This window comes from Bombus terrestris, chromosome 5 (assembly GCF_910591885.1).
Source record: "Bombus terrestris chromosome 5, iyBomTerr1.2, whole genome shotgun sequence".
Lineage (NCBI taxonomy): Eukaryota > Metazoa > Arthropoda > Insecta > Hymenoptera > Apidae > Bombus > Bombus terrestris.
Window position 1 is genome coordinate 528,545 of NC_063273.1, and position 11,224 is coordinate 539,768.

Consider the following 11,224-nt stretch of genomic DNA (forward strand, 5'->3'; position numbering starts at 1 on the left):
GTACACGAAAATTTTGTTCTCATATTGGGAAATTGAAAACCTTTGATATACACACAAAAAAATTTTATAAAAGCGTTGTACTTTTTATAAGAACAAATAAGCAATGAAAGTAAGTTTCGAGAACACAAGATTGTAAATACATTTATTAATATTTCAAAGTTAATGAGGTATAAATCTACTCCTTGTCATAATATCAATTAAATATTATACGATAAAATAAATAGCAAATAATATTGAAGAGTCTTTGAAATATTTGAACTCCACAAATTACAATAAAATTGCAGACAATTTATATTTAATAAATTTTTTGTAGTACATCATTTTGTATAACCTTTGTTTTCTTATTTATTCGGTAACTTTTCATGTAATTAGAATACAAACTGTAGAAACTTTGAACTTCAATTATGCTTTTATTAACAATGTTTTAACAAATCATCATTATTAAAAGTCTGAGTTAATCATAATTAGATATAAAAACAAATATCTAAAAATAGTATAAAAACATTTACACACGCTCAAAACTCGCATAAATATAACAATATACCGTACGTATCCCGATAACTTTTTGTTCCTAAAGAACATTATTCTCTTTACATTAATTTCATTTCAGTCCTTTTTTGAAAAACAATTTACGACAGAATTGTTCTATTATCTTCATAATATTTTCTTAATAGAATAAATGTTAATAATTATGTTTTTTCCAAAATAAATGTAATGTATTTGCGTTGGAGATCCTTTTAAGAAAATATTTTTCTACAAGAGAAGAATTTTCGAGAATATAAATGTGATAAAAAAAGAGAGAGGGAAGAACAATGTTCGTATTTCGGTATGTAGATATTTACATAATTATATCTTCATAAATAAAACTGATTTATAACTAAATACTTGCAACGAATTATTCAATTATAGATACTATAATACAATCACTATACAATATTTTTACTGTACAAGGCTTCTTCCTCTCCGTTTTTTCCGTTTGTGCAAATTTGATAATAAACCCATGAAAATATCTCGTAATCCAGTATTAAATTGTTCAAATATTGATTAAAAATGTTGATAGAGATCTTTGGTCATTGGTTTCATGGAATACTGTTGCTTTTTGGAGATCTTTCTGGATTCTTTCTAATCATCAGTCTGAAAAAAATAGAATTTCCGATAAATTAAAATTAAATTAAAATTAAAAAACTCAATTTTTCAAAGTATCACAATCTATAAATTTAGATGCTTATGTTATTTGTAAAATAATCACAATTTATTTTATGCGCAATACTATATATATTTCAAAGTGAGAAAGAATAATATAACGAGTAATCTTGCCTTGTCTCGCTTTAAGTATGTGATAAATCAATAAAGAAAGTAAAAATAATTCTCTGTCCATTAATATTTGAACACCGTTTCCTCTAAGACTCATGTTTGGTGTTAGAAATTCACTTTCCCTATCATCCTCGACATTAACATCACGGTAACCATGATGTATTTTTCCAAAACATAAAAGATTCATATTTCTATGAATTCCTTTACAATCGTATTCTTCAAAACCATCACACTGACATGTACTCAATTTTGCAGCCTTTTCTTGTCTTGTTAAGATATTTATCGAATTTCTACATCTAAAATATTTGCCTTAAGAAGTCATTTGTGTATTATATAAATTATTTTGTAACTTCGTATCACATATTTTTTTAGATTTTATTTACTTTCGTATTAAAAAACATATTTACCGTCTAGTACATTTTCGTCCTTGAAACATACTCTTGCAATATTTATTGTAATATGTAAGCGCAGTTTGGCAAAGAGCGTCCGCATTACAAATCCAAGTTGCTATTCTGCAGGACACCCTTGTCCTATTCATTGCCATTGTTACAGACGATCTACATATTTCTACTCTTTGTTTCGACTCAGAACATAATTCATCCTCACATTCACACTAAGTAACAAAAACAAGATATAAATATTCATTAGAAAATTGTATCCTCCACATAAGCAAAGTACGTGCAAATAAAATTTAAATAGACGTAATGATACAACTTCAAGATCAAGAAATTAAAATTAATACAAGGGATAGATTTATTAATTTGAATTAAATTCGGTATCTTGAAATGGCTTAATCTTTATTATTAAAAAGAAAAAACAAAAAACAAAGAAAGAAAAAAGAAACTATAACCGACGAAATTTTATTGTTTTTTTTATGAATACTTTAATGAAAAAAATAACCCAATCGTTACTATATCGTTTATAAACATACATATACATTGTATATAAATATTTGTATACGTTTTTGAATTTGTATTACAAATTGTTATGCTTATAAAAGATTTGCGTGGAATAAAATATTAGTTTAAAATATTCGTTGTTAGTGTTGTATCGTTGAATATTTACATTGATATTAATCAGAGTAAACAATATTTATTTTTTATCAAAAGCAGAGATAATATAATAAGTACTGTCATAAGTTCTTTGCCCTCATCGGTGCTTGTAAGAGCAATAAGGGCATGTTGACAGGTTTCGGAACAATCATTCCCTTGGAGAACGGGTGCACAACCCGTGAGATAGTGTTGCAGAGCTGCGCCACAGCCTGTTCTGAAGGCGCATTTTAATTTTGCTTCCTCACACTTCATTATCGAACTTTCCGCTGTATTCCACATTACTGTATTAAACAATATCACACTCATCAGGAGTATGCTCGGTTGATCGAACCAACGTGACATCTTTCTAAAACAGTTTTAAATTGATACAGGTTTAATTTCAAGGATTTAAAGAATCTTTAACACTTTCATATGAATTTATAAATAACAATAAAATATAGCTACAGAAAATTCGCAATTAATATAATTTAATTCCGCTTTATGATATTTATGTATGTATATATGCGGCTAATATTTTCATCGACCACTTTGTACCGTTCTGTTCTCTCGGTAACTTAATAGCGTATATGTACGATTATCGGACGTTTCAAATGAATGCTCCACATGCTGTCTTAACATATACATATTACTTTCTTTTATTCTTTATTTGATCGTATAGGGGAAGGAGGGTAAGACGGTATATGTAGCTAAGAAGAAAATCGAATATGTTTTTCATATAACATTTATTGAAGTACTTTCACGTCCAAATATATATTCTCTGTTAAATTCATACAAAAAGTCTGATATTATAAAAATTAAAAAATCAATAATCATTCTTTTTTTATCAACGGCATTTTATCTAATTATATTCTATCAATTATAGTTGAAATATAATTTATTGAATATGTTTTAGAACAAATGAAGGTAGAAAACTTCTATTTTCTTATACTTGTAGTTCATTTGGTGCTATTCTCGAACTTTTTGATATTTTTTCCTTCTCGCTTGCTAGGTTTCGTTTCATTTTTTTTTTTTTTTTTTTTTTTTTGTAGATGCCTTCTTAGACTGAAATAGACTGGAATTGTCTATATGGCGAAGAAGTTAAAATTTCAATTTTCCATGTTGATTGCTTCTCTTCCCTTTTTAGTCGACGTTACCTCTGGGATGATCATGGCATAACTTCTCTTGGTCAGACATTGTTGACAAAATTCACTCACTCACTCATCCAATCCCATCTTGCCCCATAACATGCTAATACTTTACGTGTCTCTTTATAAAATAAGAAATTATTTTATACCAAAAATTCTACGTTTGTGAAAGAATAACTTATAAAGTAGACGAATTTGCCATTTTCAGATCAACAAAAAAAATATGCACAACTGCACAAAACGCTATTGCAAGGTTTATGTATGCTTATGACAAAATTGGAGAAATTGGAATAAATTGCATTGTAATTTATGACACGTGTAATCTTTCACATTGATATTTTCATACTGATATTTAACTCCTGCTGATGATCTCTTTGTTTTCATTTTGTATGCACGGTAATACACATCCCCAGTTTCTTGTAAACAGCAATTTTCCATCTTGCCCTATCTTCCCCTATGATGCAACAGTGATAAAATGTACGAAGAACACTTGTATGTGTTATAAAAGTTCGACTCAAACGTTATCATTTAGATTTATTAATTTGTTATCAGTTAATGTTATAATTGTGGATTAACTAAAATAGTCTGTTCGTTTTTTTTTTTTTTTTTTAAGATTTATAGATTGCTTTAAAGAAACGAAGAAACGAAGTGAATAATAATTTTATCTTGTCTACGTGTTTATTATGATTATAGATTTGTAGTATTTATATAGCATTAGATGTGCGTAACTTGCATTTTCAGCATTGTGCTCGGTGCCAAGTATATATTTGCAGATTCTTGTAACGGATGCATAACAGGAAGAGATATTCCATGGTGTTCTTAAAATAAGTGGGATCTCTGTTTGTCATTCGAGTTAATAGGAAAGCTTTTGCTACTCAACTTAAGGAATCATAAATGCCACTATGAAATGATATCCGTGATTTCAACCCTTTAAATATTAGAAGTTTCTCCTATTTGTATTAAATTTTTTTTATGCTTCCTTATGTCTACAATTTGAGAACATCAAGACGTTTGACGTCTTAATAATCTAAACGAATCAAGAAATCTAAAAATTCTATGCTTTCTAAGAGATTCGGTAATTTTATTCTCACTGCTTATAAAATATTTGAAAATCGATATTATTTTTATTTTATTCGTCTTTTCTGCAGCAAATATCGCTGTAGTTATGTATTAAAATATCTATCATTTATATAAATGAAAGTTAGTATTCTTATCTCTCAAAATTTCTAATTATACTAACTAACGTATTACTGATCCCTGACGTAATATAATGTTTTTCCATAGCTATAATATGGTCAGCTAGATCAATGGCTAATGATTCTAAAGGAAGAATTTTTTATATTTACTTGAATTAGTATCAACAAATAATACGAAATATGATTTAAAAAAAGAAAAAGAAAAAAAAAGAAACGTTCCAAAGTTTTGTTCTTTCTTCGATCGCAGAAACTCGCATCGTCTTTTTACTTTAGAAATTTCGTAAAGTTACTAATCGCGATTGTGTTGGAAAATAATACTCTCGTCTTGTACAAGCAATCGTGAAGGTGGTAGAATAACATCCTGTCGATTGTTTACACATACCTAGTCTGTAATTAGCCAAGTATATTTGACAAATTTTCAAATTAGATTTTTTCGAAAACAAAGTCTCATATTTTTTCACGTAAAATCACTCCATCGCCAATTATATTACAATCGTTGGGACACACTGTACAGAAATCTACGTGTTTTAATGTTCAATGTATCCAATCAATCAGTAGAGAAGATAGAAAGGACCACTGTTAGAAGTTCTACCAGAACAACGCGGTTGAATGTTCTCCCGCTTTACTACTCTCCCTTTCTCTCTCTCTCTCTCTCTCTCTCTCTCTCTCTCTCTCTCTCTCTCTCTCTCTACTATTCTCAACTGATACCAGTAAAAAAGCAGAGTACAGCAAAGAGAAGGGGATGAAAGAGAGCACGTGCGCGAGCGCGCATACATAGTGAGAGAAAGAGAGGGGGTAGATTCTACCTGTGAGCGCTTCATTGCCAGCGCTAGTGCCGATGCTGTTGCGCACCAGCCCCAAAATGGACCACCAAGACGTTGCAGACGTGGCAACGAGGGACAGATGGCCAGCCCTATAGACCTTCAGTGATCATCAACTTTACTTTACACTCACGTTTAAATCTCGTCTCGAATGAAACACGCACCAAGAGAAAGAGATGTTGAAACAGTTACAATTAGGGTACATGGTAATTTAATCGTTGCTCTTGGGAATATTCAATCAATGCTTATGATTCTGGTGATCTCATTCAATTAAGCCGTTAAGTCGATGGTGATCGTGGTGATATTCAGAAGAGATTTGTTTCACACTAAGAAATAATGCTTAAACAAACACAGATTATGAGACGCAACTATTCGTACGAGATGGAACACTGTTTAACACTTATCAATGACTGGCATTATTAGGATTATTAAAATGATCAAAAATAATCAATTGTTTTCTTTAGAGAGATTTGATAGATCTGCAGTAGCGTATTTCGGAGAATTTTCTTTGATTCTTTATAGAGAATTATCGTTTATAGAGAATATGAACTTATCTCTTCCTTTGTATTATGTATATTTTCATATACTTTCCACTTTGTTCTCTTTGGTGCAAATATAATATTTTAGTCATCGTCAATTTCAGTGTTAAATGATAATTGATTGTTATTATTAAAAAAAAAAAAAAAAAAAAAAAAAAAAAAAAAAAATTGGTCAGTAATTATAAATTACCGAGTTCTTTTTACAAATTTCCTATTCTTTAAAATCAAGTTCAACGTTCGCTATAACGAAAGCCGTATTTTAAATATATAATTTATTCTAAGTAAATAGAAATACAATCTTTTATTCAATAAATATATATATTATATCAATTAATTATATGTATTAGTACATTATAACACATTATGTATATTAATTATTATATTATATTATATCATATTATATTATCTTAATAAAGACGCATACCTTCTTTTTTCAAATATGTATCAGTAATCGTGAGTGCATTCAGAAGCGAAATGTATACATTGTTACATACTTGTGCAAAATTCATCCATCAATCCATATCGATGTTTTAATCGGCGCGATTAGTTTAGCACAGAACAAAAATTAAATTATAAAATTACATTAACATGACAGTCATAAACTATAAATATACCTTTATTTGTTTTCTATAACTAATTATATTAAGAATGTAGATTGTTGTGATTTTCTCAAATTTATTTTTGTCAAAGTTTTGGCTAATAAATATATTATTGCATATGTAGTGACGATTGTTATATTATGTAGTAAAATATTAATACAGAATAATCAATGAAAAATTTTATTTCATTATAAATTCTTAGCTATGTTGTTTATTGAAAAATATTTCTTTATTAATTTATAGATATACTTTTATTTATTTTCCATTTAAATTATGTATTACTCGATATTATATTATTCACAACTCTTAAAATATGATACTGAGTAAATATTAAATATGGATATGATATGAATTCAGTTGCTTGACATTTCTATAAAGATGCAAATTATAATGATACTTTCTTAACAATTTAATGGATTTACTTTGAGACAGTTGTGTTTTGTATTTTTGAAGAATTAAAATATCGTCGCCTATTACGACATTATAATAAAATGCAACGTACAGAAACAATCGACATTACAATTTGAATTTTACATCTTACTGACAATAATCAATTTTAACATTAATCTTGTTTATATTTGATATCTGTCATCAAAATAAAAATGCTTTTTTAGTATTTTGCAGCATTAAAAACTTTATCAAACACTAAAACCTTCAAAGAATTTTATCAAATATATAAAATGAAAGTTTAATTAATCTATCATGTATTCGCTTCTAGATGTTGGATAAACAAACAAGCATCAATATATATCTACGTCCCAAGAATTACTGAGAAATGTCTTTATAAACACATTCGATACGTAGGAAATAATATTGTTTACTAAGATAATGCAAACAGATATTAAGGTACAAACCTTACAAACAATCACATTGTTTTGGTAGCCTAGAGAGATGAAAATATAGGATCCCAGATACAATCTAATCCGCCACTGAAAACTGCGATTCCGTGTCAAGAATTATAACGCACTACGCGGAAAGAGAAGAAAATAGAAACTTACGAACGCACGGTCACCGAGACACTAGATTGAGTTGTGACGGCCTGCCCCGCTGCGCCGAGAAGCTGCGCGCGTCGCTCTTTTCCCCCCCACCATTGGTCACTGGCCCGGGACCGAAATGATTACTGATAGATTTAAGCCCTGATTAAAACTAAAAGTTTGAACATTATCATAAATAAATTTCATGTCAAGGAATTTCTTACCACAAATTTGTAAACTATGCGGTTCATGCTGAAATAAGAGATGAAATTTTTTAGACTGTTTAGTAAAATAACAAAAAGTCTACAGGTTTCTAAATTAGAAAATTCTAAGAAATTCTACGAAATTACGAAAAGTTATGACTTTGAATATGACTATGAAATAGAAGGAAAAATATTATTATATATCCGATAGTTTACTATACCTTCATAATGACTGTATGCTATTTATCAAATATAATTTTGATATTTGATGAGAGTTTATAATTTCAGGAGTTTTGTTTTCATTTCGAGGATAGTTCACAGCCATTGCTAGCTCTATCCTCCACCCACAGGGGTCCAAGATGCCCCAACCTGCTTGGCTGATTGAGACACCAGCCTGGTTCCAACACTGCTCTCTTCACCCCCGTCCTCGCCGGTACCCTTCACAGAACGACGTTGAACAGTCCGGCATTTAGATGCGTTCCGTTCTTTCTTACGTTTCTTCTTCCAGTGCCGACCTTCCATCGGGCTCCCTTTCAGGCCCCTTACTACTTCTATTCCTTACCACGAGCGTTCACCGGGCTGCTGTGACTCTCAACTCAATTTCACTCCTTTAAACGAAGAGCTGTGGACAGCGAAGGAGATTAACCGTTTGAGTACAAATTGTACCGGTCAATCGATTCTGCAGAGAGGGAAGGAGCCCAGGAGGAAACGAAATCGTTAAACACGACACGACGACGTTCTGCCTATTACGCGTTATTAAATTATTAATGAAATTATGAAAATTGTATTTCTTGCTCTTATTTCTTCGCTTGATTTTATTACTGGATAAGAATAAACAAATTGTTATTCACGCACATATTTCATAGGTTTCTCTGTACGAGGGACTGTTTCATGTATTATATTTTCAATTAAAATGTAAAGTGCTAAGTGGACGAGTAGATTAAACGAGATGATATTTGTTCTTGGATTAACGAGTCGGCAAGAAGCGCGCGTGTCTCAGTTTACTTAGGATATCATAATTAAACGATTCCGTTTTCGTTTACTCGGGATCGATGTTCTCTGTTAATGCCTCCGTAAGTTTTGCTGAACGGGGTAAAAAATCCTACTCGGTTCTCAATCTGTTCATCAATTTGTTTGCTCGTTATCTTTTTTATGGCACTCGATACATGCGAATCAGAAGAAATTCATAACAACGTGCTCCGACGTGAATTACGAGGATTGAAATTTCAGTCTGATCATCGAAATCAACTTCCTGTGATTCAGGGCATACGATGGAAGATATAGATCAGGAAATTCTGATGCGGCACGGACGATTTATGCTAGAATGGAGGAAATAGATCGTCTGATATAATAAAACGGAGATATGAGAACGATAGCTCACGTAACAGGATGATATAAATTTATCTGAACAAGCGAATGTTAGTTATTTCGTCCTATGTAAATGCATTGGTAACAACATTGAACGAGTATTGCAAGAATCTAATTGACATTCTAGGCACTTTAACATATGCTATATAATGAACGGCAGCCATTCGGGGCACAAGTACCTAAAAAATTTACAAAATTTGATAAAATTTGGCGTGAAACTTGAAAAATCATCATTTTACTTTCTTTCTCGCAAACTTAACATAAGGATATATGAGATGTTCGTTAAAAGAAAATGTTTAAGAAATTATTACGTTCAGACTTTCTTCTTTCAAACTTTTGTTTTTTAGGACTCCATTATCCTAAAAAATATAAAAAATACCCAAAGTGAACTATATTTTTTTTACAATATTTAATGTATAAAATAGATCTCTATGTAAGTTCAGTTTCGTTGGTTATGTTGATCAAAATGTAAATCGATATAATAGATCGTAGTCTATTTATGACGTAGGAACAACTTGTCGACTGAACAAGCATAACAAGTATCAGATCGAGACTTACTAAACACACGCTATATTCATGATTAGTGTGGATATGTAACTGCGGTGGAATACATTACAATGTCTAGAAAGAACAAACTCGGAACAGTATTTTAACTTTGAGAGCAGCACACGGTTCGGCATGACGGTTTTTGTTCCCTATCCGACTCTCTCGTTTTCTCCCTCTGTTTGCCTCTCTCTCTCTCTCTCTCTCTCTCTCGGTCTTTTTTCTTCCTTTCCTTCTTGCTGTTAGTTTCTCTCGATGGTCTTTTTGATCTTCTCGAAGCAATTGTCCCAAGCGAGAACCCGGTCGAGGCAATAACGACCGCAGGCCCGGCCTATCCTGTACCTTCTGACGTCTTAATAAAGCAATCGTCCGATTTCTTGAAACTCCTCCTCCTTCTTTTGCTCCGAGCCACGCTCCGAAGGCCTTCGAAAGAACACTCTTTGCTTCGCCCAACATCATCAGTGCGATTTACAGGCTGTTTCTGCATATTTCAAATATTTTGCACATTATACAATTTCTCGTTTAACAAACTAATTAATATCTTTTTACACAAGTTCAATAGATACCGTTTTTCATCATGCTTTCTGCTCCAAGTACAGCTTGACTACTTCAAATAAGGATAAATCTAAATCTAAATCTAAATCTAAATCTAAATCTAAATCTAAATCTAAATATAAATACAAATACAAATACAAATACAAATACAAATACAAATACAAATACAAATACAAATACAAATACAAATACAAATACAAATACAAATACAAATACAAATATAAATATAATCAAATTAAATATAATATAAAATCAAATCTAAATATAAAAAAGAGTTTTAAACCAAATTTATAGTAAAATCTACCTTCGTCTTAATATTTATAAGAAGTATCGACTAACTATAAAAACTTAATTATATTTGTGAATTAATGTATATTTTATGAATATGCTGATAAAAAAGCCCAGTAGGTTTACTACAGGTAATTTTACGTAAAAATTTAACTGCAACCGATTTCCGAATCAATCAATTTCTTTTTTTCAGTTCCAGCAAACTATAAAAAAATTGTTTTTTATTAAGATATTTATAAAAATTTTAACGGACGTTGGTTATTCTTTTTCACATAGGTGTTTACACATCTTCTTATCTTATCTCGTAAAAGATTTTTTCAATGCTAATGAGAGGGGGCGGCACGTACCTTTATTCTACGCATAATTTACAATAATTTTTTTCTTTATAAAAGAATACTTTATTTAATTTTTATTTTATTTATTAGTGATAGTTGCGTCACTGTACGTTGCATTACAGTTACATCGATGTAAAAGTAGAAAAAATGAATGTTGATCAACATTGGAGAAATAAGAAGAAATACGTGTTATATATATATATATATATATATATATATATATATATATATATATATATATAATATGAATCATCAAACTCTTTTCAATATTTCAATGAATTTTGTTTCGATCAATATCGTGCACCAAAACTGT

At 30.3% G+C, this 11,224-nt stretch overlaps 1 protein-coding gene across 2 annotated transcripts; it reads right to left on the bottom strand.

Annotated features, from left to right (window-relative positions):
• Nucleotides 1–390: 390 nt before the first annotated feature.
• LOC100643646 (growth arrest-specific protein 1) lies at nucleotides 391–10,416 on the bottom strand. 2 transcript variants are annotated; one of them, XM_048405977.1, is made up of 5 exons: nucleotides 7,500–10,416; nucleotides 2,445–2,708; nucleotides 1,722–1,927; nucleotides 1,318–1,610; nucleotides 391–1,134 (listed from the first exon to the last, which is right to left on the bottom strand). In XM_048405977.1, the coding sequence occupies exons 2-5, from the start codon at nucleotides 2,706–2,708 to the stop codon at nucleotides 1,130–1,132; spliced, it is 768 nt and encodes a 255-aa protein (XP_048261934.1). In that variant the 5' UTR covers nucleotides 7,500–10,416; the 3' UTR covers nucleotides 391–1,129. The 2 variants fall into 2 exon arrangements, with proteins under 2 accessions (XP_048261934.1, XP_012164463.1); XM_012309073.3 differs by having other exon boundaries at nucleotides 2,445–2,712; nucleotides 7,500–10,414.
• Between the last annotated feature and the right edge of the window lie 808 nt (nucleotides 10,417–11,224).